Source organism: Acomys minous, assembly GCF_964271855.1.
Source record: "Acomys minous genome assembly, chromosome: 6".
Classification (NCBI taxonomy): Eukaryota; Metazoa; Chordata; class Mammalia; order Rodentia; family Muridae; genus Acomys; species Acomys minous.
This window is the reverse complement of record NC_140487.1, coordinates 30607182-30625991: the sequence shown is the minus strand read 5'-3', so window position 1 is coordinate 30625991 and position 18810 is coordinate 30607182. Positions and strand designations below refer to the sequence as shown.

Sequence of the window (18810 nt, the reverse complement as noted above, 5' to 3'; positions counted from 1 at the left end):
TTAAGAAAGCAATATGTGACCCAATTCACAACATCAGTAATAACTAAAACATGTTTATATGCTAAACAGTCAATAAGTGCATATACATCATGTTTAATTAGAAATAATCAAGGAAGAGTACTATAGCTCAGTATCTATAAGTGTATTGATCAAGAGCAAGCCTATAATTTGGACATTGATATGCTAGCTGGGCATGGTGTCTCACACATATGATCCCAGCACTCAGGTGGCAGAGGCTGGTGCAGCTCTCTGAGTTCTAGTCTACAGAGCGAGTTCCAGGACAGCCAGTGCTGTTACATAGAGAAAGCATGTTCACAAAAGAAAAAAAGAAAGAAACAAAGAAACAAAGAAAGAAAGAACGAACGAAAGAAAAGAAAAGAAAAGAAAAAGATACTGTATACATAGCCGTAGCCTTAAATGAAGTTGGTCTTTATATGACCATAATGTGGAAGCCAGCTAAAACTAATTGTTTGAAATTCAGTAGATAGTAAACACCCACTCCATAACTGCAGGTTTCAAAAATTATTCAAATAGGTAATTTTATTCCCTATATGACTGCATCACAAAAAAAAAATTTCCCCTTGACTTGAAGGAACTTAAAAACAATTCTATAATCTAAGGAACATTATAAACATCATTATTTCAAGTGATAGTTCTCTGTTGTGGTACATTTTTTCTGTAATAATCCATGAGAAAGAACCTTTTCATTAGCTTTTTTTTAACTGACGAAAGTGACTTCAGAGTTCAGTGATTTACAAGAATAATGAAGTATAAACAAGGTACACAGTGGATTCAAATCTGGACATTTAAAATTGTTAATCTGTACATTTGCCACTATAGCACACATCTCCCAGGCCTGTGGTTTTTAAAGAATCTGGAGAAATCAGACACCCAGGGAGGTCTATCAGGAGAATAAAGGAGTCTTTGCGTTTGTGAAATTTGAAGGGGCGTGGAAGGGCTCTGAGACAGCACGTGGTCCACAGTAAACTCTTCACTCAGGAAACGAGCAATCAGGAGCAGTAAACCGCTGGGGGCGACGTTGTGAACACATTTTGTTTTGGCCTTTTGATCTACAGTATGTTTTGAACCCAGAGTTTAAAGCCCTCTTCACTTCCCTCATTTCCAGGGGAAGATGTGTCAGCATGCACAGCGACTGCTCTTCTCCTCCTCTTTTCTTCTCACGATCTTTGCTGCTGTTCCATCTGGCTGTGGGGCTATGGCTACCCGAGACCACCAGCGTGACTATTTCGTAGAGATGCTGTGCCCCTACAACAACCTATAACTAGACCCTCTTTCAGTTCTGGTTTTCTCAAGCTCAAGTGCAAACCACTGAGAGCATAGAAGTTGGTAGGTTTGCATTGATTAGTCTGTCTTTCACCTAACTCAAGCACAGCTACAGACTACGTCCATTCCCAGCTTCCTCATCCTTCTATCCTAGTCTTGCGTGCCCTCCACTCTCCCTGCCTTAAACTCCTGGTGCCTTTGAGCACCAGCTACCACCCTGAAAAGCAGGCTAGAGAAAGGAGATTCAACTCCTGGCTGTACAGTGTATAGTTCATTATAAAATGAATTTCAGCACATTTTGAGTATGTAATAATTGTAATTTTTTTCTCTAAAGGTCTCCCTTTCTGTTTATCAAATTATATAACAAAAATATAATGAAGTTTGAAGATAAACTGAGGAATAGGTTTCATCCACTGCATGTTGTTTTGTGTGGGGGGGTTTTTGTTGTTGCTATTTGGGTTTTTTGTTTTTGTTTTCTTGGGTTTTTTTTTTTTTGCTTTTGTTTTGTTTGTTTGTTTGTTTGTTTGTTTTTCATTTTGGGGGCATAAATTCAGGAAAAGAGAAGGAATCTCTATTTGGAAAAGAACTGGAAGAAAGATGATGCCAAGTGCACATTGGGTAGCAAGGGAACAATGTGACAAAAGAAAAAAAGAAAAAAGGATTGTGCATAGATGGGAAAGGGAGAGGTGCCTCCAAAGGACTTCCTGGTGCCCTGCTGTTTCACTCACCAAGGGGAAGGGAGGCTAAGCCCCTCTTCTAAAGTATCCTTTATTGAAGGAGCAATAAAGCATCTCTCAGGATGCCTCAGTTTCCTTGAAACATTTCTGACCCCACTCCATTACGCTTACCTTTGGAAATCAGCATCTAAGAGAGTTAAGTTAGCCTTGCTCTGTGTGGCAGTGGGCACTCAGTGAATTGCAGCAAAGTGTAGGGCATCAGTCCTGTCCCACCCATCTTACCTTGTTTGTCCCAGGAAAGACAGAGCAAAAGGTTCTCTTTCACTTTCAAAGCAAACAACACAAGCTGGGCTGATAGCCGCCTACCGGACATTGTTTAGACTAACGTTGCTCAGTGTGGTCTGGCTTTTGTAATATCAGCTCTATTGTGCTTTACAATGTCAGGTCTACAATTACCTTTGTTAGGTTAAGTATTTTTAGGATTTAATCTGTTTTCTCCAAGGTGGCAGCTGATAAAGTTCCAACTTCCTTTAACTTATTAGCAAAGTAATTCTATAGTCATTTATAAGGGACACCACCATCCTTTACTATTTATAGTCACCTACAGCAGTCATAGTCAGCTTTATTCAAAACTCTTGCATTTAGCAAAAACCTGTGGTGAGTACCTTCCCTAATTTTCAATTGGAAGCTACGCGTTTGCTTACGATTACTTTTACAATTAAAAAGGTAACCCAACATAGATGATGCTCTCCAGTGTCTTCTGGTTCGCTGGTGCCATTTTTGAAAAGGTTCCTAAGGGTAAAGTGTTGTGCCTCATCAATTTGTATCATCTTCCCCGATCCTTCACAGTCTGCAAATTAAATGCTACACTGCCTTAAAGCTGAGGAGACTAATGGTCACAAAACAGAAGTTACCTGCTCAAGCCAGGGAACTAGATTTAAAATAGGCATGCTTCATCAAAAAACTAGGGGCATCCAGGCCATCCAAATAAAAATGTGAGTGTTTTGTACTGTTTGAAGTATTTGTTGTTTACTATTTCTGCCCTGCTAAGGCCTGAGGCAGAGAGCAGTGATAGCTGAGAATTTAGGTACCAGCTATAGAAGTGGAAATTCATGTTTCAGTTTGAAAATTTTTAAGCATATCATTGGATTCTCTTGTATTTTTAGGGGTCATTGGAAGGTAAGATTACCAGGTTAGAACACCCTGAATACAGATGGAAAGGTCTTGATATACACAATAGCTCTCCAATAAACAGAAATGTTGTTGAATAAGCAGTTGCCTTGACCACCACAAGCTCACATAGGAAGGCAAGTACTCAAACCAAAAGAGATATCAGTTGTTGAAATTATTGGTCGTAAAATAAAATGTTCTCTTAATAGCAGAAACAGCAGCCTTTGGCTTAAATATGTCATTCACAATTTTTTCACTACAAGTTAAAAATATCTCACCTATAAGAGTATTGTCACCTTTATGATGTATACAGAGAATAATGCTTGCTTATATTTAAGGACTATCTAAAGACATTGATATTTCTTTTATGTTTCAAATTCCGTGCTAATACAGGAAACTATTTCTAACATAACCAACCATTTTCTTACATAATTTATTGAGTATTCTGGAGCGTTGGGTGAGAACTAGGTACACCGTGGTCCTGGAGCTAGGAAGGTAATCTAAGTCTTCACTGTGCACCCTTAGATGATATTATGAGTGATTTCACTTCAGCACTGTTTTGTCTTGAACTAAACTTGAAACTAAATCGATAGGGCCACCTTAACACTGCAGTGACAGTGTCTGAAGGGGTATGCATGCACGCAGAGTGCATTTCCGGATTCCGGTTTCCCGTTGATCACTAAATTCCTCTACAGAACCACAGATTGGTTTAAGATTATGGAGTAAAATCGTTACACAATTTCCTATCGAGAAATCTCAGTGATGAACCATTTAGTTATCAATAACGACACAAAACTGACTCAACAGACTGTTAGCAATTTTTCCCAGTAACAACTGCTTTTGTAGCTTGGTGGTTTATTCTGTGAACACAGAATTGAAGCCTGAAATTGAGAAGTGATCTCATCTCAGAAAGAAAGAGAAAAAGAAATAGAAAGATCCTTCTATGAAATACTCTGAGGTTAAGTGACAAATACAGCATGACTAGTGAGAAAACAATTTGGCAGAACAAACTTTTAAAAGAGTATTTCATTATGGCATCATGATTTTATTGTCTATATTTATTAATCAAGAGCAGATACAGCTGGGTGAGGTGGTGCACTCCTGTAATCCCAGCACTCGGGAGGCAGAGGCAGACAGATCGCTGTAGATCAGGCCATTCTGGTCTACAAAGCAAGTCCAGGACAGCCAAGGGCTACACAGAGAAACCCAGTCTCAAAAAACAAAACAAAACAAAGCAGGTATAGATCATATTTTATATCGAGAATATTGCCCTCATAAGGGTTTTTAAATGATTGTGCACACATAAATGATCATCTATTTCATTTATAAACTCCTTCATGGCTTTTTCTAACCCTGAACCTCAACCCCTTATAGTCTATAAGAAGGAATATTTGTTTTTCTATTGTGATCTTCAATATGCACATAAAAACTGAAGGACTCACAGATTGACTGAGAAACTTTTGTATGTAAGATGTACTGATATCATGTACATGTAGCATCCAGTCAATATAAAAATCTAAGGTCAATAAGTAACACCCTTCCATAGACTTCCTTTACAGAGAGCCTTTTTTGTAAGCCCAACTCAACAAAACGAATTCTTCACATTTTGTTCCACGTTGATGTCTTAACATAAACTGTTAGTTAATAAAACCATCATTTAATTCTCACCCCAACACACCCTAGTAGAATCTGGCATGTAGGTTAATGTTTGCTCCGGAGTCCTATTTAACTACTGTGATTATGAATCATGCCTTATGACCAATTTTTATTTATTAACACCCAGAGACATGTGACTAATGTCACTACTGATAATGCCCAGGTAGTGGCTGAAATAAAAACTCTGAGTAGAACCATGAAATAACAGCTTAATTTATGACCTTCTTTTAATTTTTATTTGCTAATGATAGAAAATAAGTCTCCAGGACGGTCATACAAAGCTTTTCTTAAGGTTGTATTTTAGTGCCCTGGTTTTATAAATGTAAAGAATTTTAAAATGTGACATGTCAACCTTTGTAGTAATCGGAGCTAATATTAGCTAAGAAATGTTGAAAATGAAGATGGAATAATGATCTTCTAAATTGTCATAACTAAGGGCCAAAGGTAGTATTTAGAATGAGTGGTTCATGAGGATCAACCATCACATTTTTATATTAGTTAAACCAAATGCTTCCGTATATAGTAGCACTATTTTAACACTTGTTCATATCTAAATGCCTACCATTCTCAAGGGTTATTAGAGTTGGGTGTGGTGGCACACATCTTTAATCCCAGCATGCAGGGAGGCAGAGGCAGGTAGATCTCTGTGAATTTGAGGCCAGCCTGGTTTACAAAGCCAGCCCAAGTCAGCCAAGGTTGTTACACAGAGAAACCGTGTCTCAAAAAAACAAAACAAAACAAAACAAAAACAAAAACAAACAGAAAATTATTGGTCTTAGAACATGCTACCTTCTACAATAACCAACTCAATAGTTTTAAAGAAATATTAATAACATACACAATTTTAGATTAAAGTATATTCGCGAGTATTGTGATAGTAGATTCTCCTCACCCTCTGTGAAATATGCCACAAAGTGACCATGGCAATCAGTATTTTTCACACTGAAGCACAAAGTGCCATTATTATGAGCAAGAGTAGGACATGGAGTAGAGGCTATTGATGTCAAATCCTGAGCTCTCAGACTTAGGGAGGATCTGGGTGTAAACAGTTTGGATGTCTAAATACAGATGTACTGATTAACACTTGCCGCAGCAAGTTTTATGAGTGTGGGTATCAATTCAAAGCTTAAATCTCCACTTATAATGTCAGCCTATCTTGACTTAATTGCCTCTTCCCCCAAACATCCTAGGAGAACACTGTTGCTGAAGCAACCACGCTGTGTCTCTCTTTTTTTTTTTATTATTAATTTATTCTTGTTACATCTCAATGGTTATCCCCTCCCTTGTATCCTCCCGTTCTTCCCTCCCTCCCATTTTCCCCTTATTCCCCTCCCCTATGACTGTTCCTGAGGGGGATTACCTCCCCCTCTATGTCTCTTGTGGTGGCCCTTCCACATGGGGACTTTGGATTCCTCTCTGCCAGGCTCACTTGAGTGACTGTTCTTGATTGGAGTCTCAGTTGACTGAGACTTTTCTCCAGTTACTGTGATTGCTTCTTCACCTATTTAGTTTTTTGGTTTTTTTCCTTCTCTCAACTCCATTATCAAGAAGGCTATTTTTGCTTTCCCAGTAACCTCATTAATGCAGGATGATGACAGATGAGGAAGGAACAGATATCAACATGGAGCAGCTCTGTTCATCAGGCCTCCTCCTCCTCCTCGTTCTTCTCAGCTGCTCCTTCTTGAGGATCACAAAGATTACTTAAGGAGACTCAATGAACAGAAAGCTCATTCCTTATTAATCCCACCAATATTATTGTCTTTAGCTGGAATAAACAACAATAATGCATGCGAGGGATGAATACTCTTGAATTTTTAAGTTCTTTTACAGTCAGTATCAACTCAAATCTTGACTCGAAATTTTGTGTGAGATAGCATTATGCCACTTAATTTTTTAAAAAAGATTTATTTATTTTGTGTGTATGAATACTCTATCTGCATGTCAACCTGCACTCCAGAAGAGGGGATCAGATTACATTATAGATGGTTGTGAGCCACCATGTGGTTGCTGGGAATTGAACTCAAGACCTCTGGAAGAGCAGATAGTGCACTTAACAACTGACCTGTCTCTCTAGCCCCACCTAATTTTTAAAAAATATTTGTTAATGAAACTTAATTGTTCTTATCAAATTCATCAGGAGGTACACATATTTTCTGAATAACAGATTCCTTGTCTTTTTGGGTACTCTACTTGCCCCAAGTTGACAACATATTTTAATAATAAGATGCATTGAGACAGGAAGAAGAAGAAAGGAGTGAGTAGTACGCCATCACAGGTGAATACTTGGGAATAAGTTAGACTATGCTCTCTAGCCCATATCTTCCTTTTACTTAGTAGCTTCCTTCTGCAAGGGTCTATTTAAGAATAGGCCTTTCCCAGTAGAGAAGAGCAGAAGGCAAATAAAAGGATCACTGGGTCTCTAGGCAATTTTATGAACACATTTTTATATAAATTACCTCAAGTTCTGTATATGACAGTTAAATGTCCTCCTCAGAAAAAGAATTTTTTTTTTAATTCTCTGATCTTGGAAGTGGAGAGTAAAAGAAAAATGACTGCTCTTCTCCCACATGGTATAGACCACAACTTTGAGATGTGTGATGGATGAATACAGCAGGGCACCTCTCGGGGATCTGACTGGGTTACTCTCCTATGTGCGGCGAAACAGCAGCACAGAGCTGCTGTGTCTCATAGACCCATCTATCTTACTTTCAAAGTCTGAACCTCCATTGGTAACATTAATCACTTAAATCCTCTTGCTACTGAAAAACCAACATTACTGTCACCATTCAATACTTCAGAAGATTAACCTGCAATGCATGACTCCTAATATTTGAAGACTCTTGAAAAGGCTAGTGGATTCCAGAGTGTGGAGAATGGTTCCATCGGTGCTAGGTGGGCCACGTGTGCTTGCTCTGTCACTGGGGGACCTGTGAGACAGCAAGCATTTGTTGCCTCAGGTTGCCTCTCTGGTGTGATCTCCTAGCTGACGTTCCTAACTAAATTGCACAAGTAAGAACATTTTATTTGCAGATATAGCTACATTATCTTTGTATAAAATTATCATCAGAAAAGTGTCTGTTTAGCCAGTCCCAATAAAAGGTGAAAAAAAAAATGCCAAAAAGAAATCCTGTGAGAGTTTTCAGTCGGCTACACACAAATGCTTGCAGATCCTCCTGACAACATATGACACAGCTCATAAAATCAGTTACGTTTATTACTCTGATTAACACAGACATCTTGAAGATGAGTTTGATAAAAAAGAATATTAAAACGAGATGACTGTACCATGTAATTTTGTTACAAGTGACCAAATTATAAGCTGTCCAGTTCAAAATCAAACGAGGCAGTTTGGAAAACATACTGACAGTGAGCTATGAAAAGCCAAGTACATGTGAGGTATGAAGGTTAATAGAAGGCAAACAGAATAGTAGCCTGTCAAAACTAACAGCCTATCCACTTGCCTTCCTTTTGCTCCATATTTTTACTCAGTTATCCACTACAAAAATAAAAAAAGAAAAGAAAGAAAAGAAAAGAGAGGAAAAAAACAAAAAAGAAAAGAAAAACTGTGGCAAAGTTGAAACCTGAAGGGGAAAACACCTAGCTTTATATCCCTCCCGTGACTCATGCGTCCTTTTGCCTGCATTCCGTCCTTCCTCATCACCGATTATGACCCTTCCTTGGTCCTCATTCTGCATGTTATACTCCACCTATGGTTAGTTACACTTGCTCCCTGTTTACATGTACACAGCGCACATTATAGACAGCATCCCACATATCAAGAAGAGTAGGTAGTGTCTTCTGCATGAGTTTGGCTCACCTCACGTAACAGCAGACTTTCCAAGTCCATTCATTTCCCTGTGAATTTTGGGATTTCATTTTTCTCTCATAAAAATCAGTAAGAAAAGTAATAGGTTTCATATGTAGCAACAATGCATGCTCAGAAAAAGAAATTAGGAAAAATAAGATAAATACCACTTATGAAAAAACAGAATCAATTTATAATAATTTTTTTCATATCCCATCCCATCAAACTGTGCACTTTGATATATTTAGTTATAACTTCTTATAAATAGAGACTCTGATACCTATCATAATATATCTCCTACATCAATAGCCATGTGCTAATGCACCATTTTAAATAGGTTACGAATGCAGTGTGTTTATGTATTTAATAAATTTTTGGTACCCAATGCATAAGGCAACAAGAACATTACTTAAATCAATAATATACCCATAATTTTAAGTATTAAAATGAAAAACTTCTAGTCACCCTTACATTTCCTGCTGCCCAATAGGAAGACAAAAGACCAGTTATGTCATACAAAACTCAGACCTTCTGTTTCTATCTTCTGCTAAATAGTCTATCTTGTATTTTAAAATACATGTTTTGTTCTTTCCATAGTGAGAGACCATTTAAAAGCTTATTCCGTTGGAAAAAAATAAATGGCTCTTACGTAATCCTTATTATTGCATCTGTTCTCTGTCTTAATTGGTGGTAATAATGAATATTCCATCCCCAATAAGTGTATTCCAAATTCCTCCTAAGTCAACAAAATCACTTCCTCTTAAAATGGTTCTGTTCCTTGTTTGGTGACAGGAGGACTCATGATGGGTTTTGTCCGCTCCTGATGCAAAACCTATCTTTTGATCATTTATTTATGAATATGATGTAGCTGTGTAAGACCTTAGTGCAGAGTAAAATAAACACTGCTAGACTTCTAATAAAAACAAGATGAATGTACACTTAAAGGAAACGGTTAGTGCATACTAATATTTTATAATTATGTCAATTTACCATTTTTGCCAATAACCTACTTTATTTTGCTACACATTAAAATATTCTAATAACCAACTCAGTGTGAAGGCTAATTTGTATTATTTGTTAGTCATTTTAATTATATGGTGATATCATTTTTCCCCCTCAGGAATTTTTTTTTCTCCTCCACTCAATCTCATTAAAAAGAAAACAAACAAAACACCCAACAACAAATAAAGTGTACCTCGGCTTTTAAAGCCTGTACCACATACCTCCCATAATGCAAGTGGTGGAATTTCAATACCTACTGCTCATTTAGTGGATCCAGCCTTTCCAGCTCTTAGCAACTGTGTCTTCCCCCCCCCCCTTCTCAGTTCTGCACAGCGGTGAGTGAACTTCTCAAGAATAATATCTGATCTTTCTAGGGCAAAAATAACACCTCCAAGTTGGCATGCGATTTAATTTAACACTTTTTCCAGATGAGGTACGATATGTTAACTCGAGGTGCTTACAATCCGGGGTGAGTTTTGCAATACGTTTCAGGTGCACTTCTGAGGTCTTGGGAGGGTTATGGACCTGTGTTAAGTGACTTTCCATTTGGGCATTTTCCTAACAAAAGGATAGGGAAAGGTAACCTACCTTTATGTGACAGGCGCAGCCTTGGGTAGGAGGGGTCCGCGGTGTGACCTGGGGTCCAGAGCTCCAGCAGGTGACCACAGAGCAGCCAGGTGAGGACGCGTCCGGCCGGTGACATGGTGCGTGCTGGCTCTCCACTAGCCCCTAGCAGCCTTACTCAAGATTGAGTTTTACTTAGGACTTCTCTCCAGTGGCAACTGCGGGCGACAGGCTTTGTCACAAACAGAAGGGGCTGTCATCAGAAAATACCATTCCCAAGTGTCATTTGCCGGGCAATATTTGGATCCGCAAAGCCTTTCTTTTCTCGGGACCGGTGGTTTAAAAGCGCGGAGCAAGAGGGCATTCCAAGGAGCGCGGCTTGGGAGCCAGGTCCGGTCTGGAGCTGTCGCCGTCACCCAGCCGCGGAGTGAGGAGGAGGCTGTGGCTGGCTTCAGTCTCCCCGCAGGCTATTCATTGAGAAAACAGCCGGAGCAGACCAGCAGCCTCCCCTAGCTTTTCCCCCAAGCCTCCCAGAAGTCAGCCTCCTGCACTGACTTGCCAAGCAGCTAGTTCTTATTCGCCTCTCCTCTTGCTAATTAAAAGCAAGAAGTGCCACTTGCTCCAGGAGCGCGGGATCCACCCAGCGGGATGCCGCCTGTCAGCGCTCTGTTTACAGGAAAGTTCAGGCAGGGTTGAGCCCGCGCGCGTTTCTAGGAAGTGTCTCCAGCCCACGTGCCCCGCTGCATCTCCCCGGCTCTGACCCGCCCGCCGGGCTAGGAAGACAGGTCCTCACCCTGACGGGGCGGGGCCAGGAAAACCTGCATAATACTCTGATTATTTAAGAATGTGAAAGGCTGGGACGTGGCCTCGGAAAGGCTTTTAAATCCTCACTCACCAACGGTGATCTTTGAATTAATCCACTTTTTAAATCTTCTGGAGCTATCCAGGAGCCAAGTTAAATTGAAGGCTGAATTTCCACATAATTTTGTTCACAGTTTAAGGTTTTTTTGTTTGTTTGTTTGTTTTTTGTTTTTTTTGGTTTTTTTGTTTTTTTTTTGCTTCCATCTTAGAAATGTTACTTTTGAGTCTTTTGAGGGAAGGTGCTTTTTTTCAAGAGCCTTGAAAAGAAGTGTCGTTTTTTCACCATTGTTTCATAAATGGGTTAATTTAAAAGAATTTGCCTTAGAGTCATTTTCCTAAAGCTAAATAAATAAATAAATAAATAAATAAATAAATCTCACTTCAAAATAAAAAAAATAAATAAGCATCAAGGTATTGGTCTTGGGAGTGAGGTGTCCATGGTAAAGTTGAGACTCTATCTGGTGGATCTAGGTAGCACAAGCACTAAAGAGCACAGGATGTGAAATGCCTTAGAGCTAAGTGTTGTGCACTCTCAGAGTGTGTTTTCATGACACCATGTTTGTGTGAATAAGCTTAACACAACAGGTCAACTTTTCAATCTACTTTCAATGGGTTTCAAAAACTAAACCAAACACTCTAAAGCTGCTGGCATGGAAACGAATTGTATTATTTCAAGATAGCAATAGATGTTTGGACTGACAACTGAGAGCTAAATGGTAAACAAATGATATCAGCTATGGTGACTTTTTCTTATTCTTTATCCTATATAGCCACGGCTGTGGACAGGTTTTCAGAATTATGTGCTTAAAGTCACGTGATTATAAGAAAAAGATAAGTTAGGTCATTTCAGTATCTTACACTACATACAAGCAAAAAGTATAGCCAAACACTCTTTACCCATGTTTAAAGGATGATATGTTCTTATACAAGCAGAGTATATTTAGCAAAATGTAAATGTCACCGGAGATTATAAATAATTAGATTTCCAAAGTTTACAAAAGATAACAAATTCTAAACAGTATTTAACACTGAAACAACATGAAGTAAGTAGAAACTTTTAACACAGGGTGGTCTCCTTAGGCACTTGCATATTTTAGAAGCCAGGCAGATGAGCTACAGACCTAATTGTGATATACTGTAATTTCACAATCCTTTCACTCCATTCCCCAATTGAGTAACCAGAACAGAGATAACAACTTTATCAGCATTATCTAAGGGCATGGAAAGTAAAGATAGAGTCTGTGTCTTTAACTAAAATTAATACCCTTAATGGAACTGACATCTACCTAAGATTGCAGTGTCTGCCCTGGGCCTTCTATGGAGTTAAGGCAACACTGACCACCACAGCTGTTTCATTAAGACAGGAAGGCAAGGGGGGGGGGGAAATAATTACAATGGATACTAATTTCTGCCCCAGATTTACAAACCATTCTCAAAGTGAGTAGGGGGCAATTTCAAAGCATATACCACAGTTCTCAATTCCTTTGGGCACCACAATATATACTCTGTTTTATTCTTCCTCATGTTTCTATTGTATGTTCCCTCTAATCCTTTATATGGCCTTCTACCTTTCTGGATAAGTGATTGGACATATACAGATAATGCAAAATAAATCAATAAGTAAATACATAATAAATAAATAAATAAATAAGATGATTAAACTGAATATTCATAAGTTTTGAAGTTTTCAGATTTTTCCCTGTGGTCTTAGATACTCCTTTGGAAGAGTCTTTAAGTCATTCATGTTGTGAAAGAAACTAAGAATAATCTCAGAAATGGATTTGCCATTCAAATTCTCATCTCAGTGTGACATTTTGGGCAGTGAATTTTTTTAAAAAAGTAATTGCATGCAAACCAAGAATAATATAGACAGACCAGGACATAAAAATCACATTACTTGGAAAGTTTCTCATGTACTCTGGAAAATTTTGAAATTGAAATAACCAAATAAAATCAACAGTAAGTAAGCCGTACCTGTAAATTGTGGGTCTTCTGGATACACAGCAGTATCTGGTGATTCCATGTTTGATTTGAGATGCTGCAGGTCTTCAGTCTAAAAAACATAAAGATGTCTTGGAACAAAACAGGTAACAAACACCAGTAATATAGTTATTCTTGTCAAATAAAATGTCTCATTCTAAATCTATTGGTGTTAATCTTATTGGGTTTGGTTTTGTTTGGTTTTGTTTGAGACAAAGTTTCTTCGTGTAGTCCTGGCTGTCCTAGAACTTGCTCTATAGACCAGGCTGGCCTCAAACTCAGAAATCTGCCTGCCTCTGCCTCCTCAGTGCTGGGATTAAGGGGATGTGACACCACCACCCAGCAATTTTAATCTTATTGTATGAAGAACAATCTCAATCTGAAAATAAGGGGTCAAGGGGGTTAGGGCAGAGAATTAAAACGATCAGAAGTTCCAGCTCCCTCCCAAGTGGGTTGGTGTAGACAGTCAATCACTGAATCCTCAGTCTTGTTAGCAGAAGAACAAGTGGCCTCTGACACAGCCCTTCACAGAGATAGTCCCTGCCCATCTTATGAATCTTGTGGACTATTTGTTGAAAGAACAGAGTTCTATGTTATACTCAAGGCTTTCAATTTCATTGAAGCTTTACATATTAAATTTGGTTTACAGAAATTCCTCTCACCAGTATTATCCAAACATTAGACATCAGTTGTGGCTCATTCACCATTCTTATTATTATAGCATTGGTAATTAAAATCCAACAACTTTATATAAAGGAAAACAATTACCTTATAGCACTAATGTGCTACCAAAATCTTCCAAATATAAGCCAAGCCAAAAGCAAATGAGAAATCATATCTCTGCACAGTTTAAATTTATCTTGTTTACTTTGGGAGACTATGCTTCCTCAATGCCACCAAGAATATCCCATTTAACTTTCTGGCCACATGAAAGACACTTTTCCTAGTATCTTGGCAATCTGTGAAACCACTTGCCTAATTCTGACTAGAGGAATATGAGCAAAAGTGATAGGCATTGTATCTAGCCCGAGACAGTGGAATAGGCATTTTCCTAAGAAATGTTCTTCTTGGGTCTTTTCTGTAGCAAGAGTGGAGGACTAACCAATGAATGCTGGGGCAGGAATTGAAGCATCTTGGATTATTGAATCATCATATTGGAGGCAGTTTCCTGAGAAAGTTACTCAGAAACACAACAGATGTTATATGAGCAGGAGTCAAAACCTTATGCTAAGCTATTTTTTTTTTTTTTGTATCATATCATAGCACAAATTCCTTTGGCTAAGTATGCATGTGTTTTGCCTACTCCTTTGGCAATCATGCTCTTAGACAATGCATTAGAAAGCCTTCCTCTCTCCTTGCTGTCTGTCATTCCCATCAGCACAAGTCACTAGTAAAGCCAGAGACTGGTATGGATGCTTGAACACTATATAAGAGATGACTTGATTTCTGGAATCACGATTAGAATGATGGGGCATGACTTTGGCTTTTTCAGTATACAGAAATAAGGTCAAAGACACTATTTATCCGTGAACAACATGGAACCACATCTCAAGAACATCACGACTAAAGCTATTAATAGACCAGAGTATCACCCTAACAATGGTAGTGAGCCTTTTTAGAACTAAAGATAAAATTTCTTTATGGTAGCTATGGAATTTTGGCTTCATTAATCCCTCTTCTGCTTGTGCTAGTGCTATGCCAAGGATCTCCTGCCCATAGCATCTCAAGTGTCCCATCAATGCTGCAGCTGCTGTCCCCCATAGCTGAGGACGAATTTTACAGACAAACCTGTTGATTCTTTTATTGGCTTTTCATTTAAGCCTTATCTCACAAGATTTGCAGCTGCGTTGCTTACCTCCCCCAGCCCCCTTTCTGTGTCTTAAAGAATAGAGGACAAATAGACACCTGAATTGTTCTCCGTGGGATGCTTGTATTGGTACTAGAGTGGCAAGACACAAATTAGCCCTACTCTGGGACCAATCTACTCAGCTGCCTCAATGGGGTTCACTGCTACAATTCTAACGTCACCACTTCCGCAAAAAGTCAGTAAATTAGCATTTATTGAGTCTAGCCATTTCAAGAGGAGGGTGAAGAGGAGGAAGAAGAGAGGGAAGAGGGAGAAGAGGAGGAAAAGGAGGACAAGGAAGAGGAGTGGAAAAAGAAATTTTTAAAAATTCCTTTATAAATGTATTTTGCTTATGATTTAAGCATTATTCTCAGCTGCTTTGATGTTTTCATATTGTAAAACAAGCCTTTAATGGTTTTTAATCTAAGGACAATGTTTACTCGTGCCCCTTTTTTGGCAAAGTGAAACTACTCTAAATGTGACTCATTCTGAAAGCCTTTTAATTTTTAGCCACAGGTTTTATTTCCTTTTTTTTTTTTCTGTATAAATTACAGAGAATTATTTTTAAATGACAGAGATCTGTATTTAAAGGCTACACAGAAACTTTTAAAGACTATTGCACCGGGGTTTTCTTGCATGCTGTGGCATCTGTTCGTGACCTTGGGAGTTTGGTGCTGTCTCTGCTGGACTCATGTGAGAGCTTTCCTAGGCTTCCCAGAACACAACGTTGTGCTTCATATTGATGTCAATGTCACAGAGTAAAAGTAATGAGTGCTGTTAACATGTTGTGTTCTATGTGCTGGCCACCACTCAAGGGACATTTGTATGGAATCCAGTTAAACAGAGAGCAGGCTTGTGCAGGGCATTGCCTTTCTCTTGGCACTTACACATAAGAAAGCTCTAGGACACAGATGCCCATGCCTTGTCTATGCTGAAGCTCTATTAAGAGGACCAACTCCCTTCTTAAACCCTGATGCCAGAGTCTGAGTTCCAACTAGGACCCTCACTTTTCAGAGAGACTATGATTGAGGCAAAATTTCATCACAGTTTTTCCAAGTGCCCTCGCCCCAGATAACTTACCCTTAAGATGTGTTAATAACACACTGTGTTAAGCTTTAAAATAAAAAAAGTTCCCTAGGTGCTTGCTCCTTTAGTCAACAGTCATCATCTGGGATTGACATCATTGGCTACATTCCTCTATCCCAGGGTGAGTCAGGAGGCAGAAAATTGACCATTTTAGGCTGACATGTTTTGACTTGTCATCTTTTAGCAATCACTGGGGCTAAGTATGGACGTGAAAACTATTACAGAAACTGTTCTAAATACTCTGAAAATGAATATTTTAAGATGAATCATGAGGTAATAATAACCATTGTGTATTTGATTTCGTTAAGATGTTTTTATATATTTATTTAATAATATGTATATAGTGATCTGCCTGCATGTACACCTGTGCGCCAGAAGAGGGCATCAGATCACTTTATAGATGGTTGTCAGCCACTATGTGGTTGCTGGGAATTTAATTCAGGCTCTCTGGAAGAGCAGTCAGTGTGTTGTGTGTGTGTGTGTGTGTATGTGTGTGTGTGTGTGTGTGTGTGTGTGTGTGTGTGTGTGTGTGTGTGTTGCTAGTGCTGCTGCTGCTGTTGTTGTTGCTGAGTTACAGGGAGATAAAGACATCTCCAAGAAAGTGTTTCAAGATAATAAAGCATTTATAAAGAGTTACTAATCTTTATGAAGTTTCATGTGAAAATTTTCAACAAATTCAGGCAGTATTATCACTAAAACAAAATACAGCATATTATATTCTACCTGCTTAAAAGTAGATTCAGTATGGAACCAATATTAAATGCTATAAACTGTACAAAAGGATTTGTCTAACCCCTTGTGTCTGTAATCCCACAGTAAACTTTGAAACCACTCATTTTTTTAATCATGAAAGCAAATGGTCAAGTTTTCCCATAGTCAGGAACTTTGTCTGATTGTGTACTTGCACAGAAGAAAGGGAGAAGAAGGGAGTAGGAGTGGAAAGTGAGGGAAAAAAAAAAGAAAATTCAATGGTAAGTTTTTACATTTTCTATTTTTTGTTTCTAATCTCAAAATCTTTCACTTTTTCCAAAATCACCATCATTATTTGACTATCACTTCAAAAGTCACCAAAATTCATTGGCATGGAATGATTTGCTTATTCAACATATTTATTGAAAGTGCATATTATATTTGTTTGTTGTTTTACTGGACAGGGTCTCTCTGTGTAGCCCTGGCTGTTCTGGAACTCAGTGTATAGATCAGACTGGTCTCCATTTCAGAGATTCACCTGCCTCTGCCTCCTGAGTGTTGGGATTGAGGGCATGCACCAGCACAGCCGGGTTAGACAGGCTCAGAGTTCATTATTTTGCGAGATACTATGCATGCATTTTAAGATACCTGGAAAAAATTTTGTTTTCTTCCTATAAATAATTTGAATTACAACAGAAGTTGTCCACCTGGTCTTAACAGAGGAGGGTCATTGTGTATTAAGTGAAGAAGAAGAAAAAAAAAAAACCCGGGTCTTCTTATAAAAGAAGGATTTACACAGAGCCAGTACAACTACCCATTAGTGAGTTGGCAAGAAACTAAGAAAAACAACCAAAAATATTTTGTATTTTTTATAGTATCTTCAATGGTCACATAACTGAGAAATAGATACAAAATGGACACAAGGCCACAGAAAGCTGCCATCAACTCAACAAATCTACAAGTTTCACATTAAAAAAATGGAAACAAACACTAAACTTAAAGTTACCAAAACTGTGTTAGGAAATCAAGATATTTTAAATAAGTCATGTTTTGGCTTTGAAAGTAAAATTTACAGGTCAAAACAATTACAATAACCAATAAAAAGAAACACACACACACACACACACACACACACACACACACACACACACACGTATATATGAAAATCTGTGAACATTTTTCCCTGCCAGGACTTTCTTTTCTCAGCATATTCCCAACAACCATTCAGTAACGAGAGAAAACAATGTATGGATAAAGGTTAACCCAGTAGTGAAAGCCAAAGACAAGAGAGCAATTCTCAAATAATTATTTCATATCACCTTTATTTGACTTCATTATAATATTTACAAATAACAGGAAAATCTTTACTGTACATAAGGCAGATTTCACATTAGACATGACCAGGTATACCGCCTTCATATTCAAATCTGTTGTCAAGGCTGTTCTAAATGGGTGCTGAGTGATAATTTGGCACTGCCAGGTAGTTCTGGTGAGTTCTGTCTGATGAAGACATACCACTAGCACCATGTGGAGGCAGAGCCTGGTACCACCTGGATGTAGTTATCAAGGAAATTTATTATTACGAACTCAGTTATACTCAATTTTTTTGTTTTTATTGTTAAAAAATTGTAAAGTACATTTTCAATGAAAATGTGAACTCATATTTTTGGTGGGTGGAATGAGTGATACCAGAAAATCATTTAACTATTTTAACAGAATATTTAAGATTCATGAACACTAAGATTTTTCCTCAAGAAATAATTCTTACCAAATATATTTAAAATGTGAAAAGATGATCATATATATGTTATAAAGTGTTATGTAGGAAAATATACTTTGGGAAGATGTGTGGGTTAACGTTCTTCCATAAGCATACCCAGTTAAAACATTTATATTCTGAAAAACTATAATTAAGGAGGTCTGTTCATGAGTACAATGACCATATGTATACATCATCTCTAATATTCCTCTTGCTATGAGAAAATTATGTAATAGCTGCATGTACTCTTTATGTACTCTGCTTTATAATAGGAAATAAACAATGCAAACTAAATCCAGAAAATATCAAGTATCCTAAGCCTCAATGCCATTCCAGTCGTGTGTCAAAGGATAAAAATAAAACCAAACAGTGTCTTTCCCTAGTGTTCTTAACACAAAGACTATTTCAATTTACAGTTTGACTTTGTAGT

General features: G+C 38.1%; 1 protein-coding gene across 1 annotated transcript in view; it reads right to left on the bottom strand.

Moving 5' to 3' along the window:
- The window catches only part of SEMA3E (semaphorin 3E), a 232641-nt gene extending 221729 nt beyond the window's left edge, over positions 1 to 10912 (bottom strand). Inside the window, exon 1 of the mRNA XM_084785189.1 lies at positions 10183 to 10912. Within this exon, the coding sequence (XP_084641315.1) occupies positions 10183 to 10297 (115 nt within the window). The 5' untranslated portion in view covers positions 10298 to 10912. The remainder of the gene's footprint in view (positions 1 to 10182) is intronic.
- Between the last annotated feature and the right edge of the window lie 7898 nt (positions 10913 to 18810).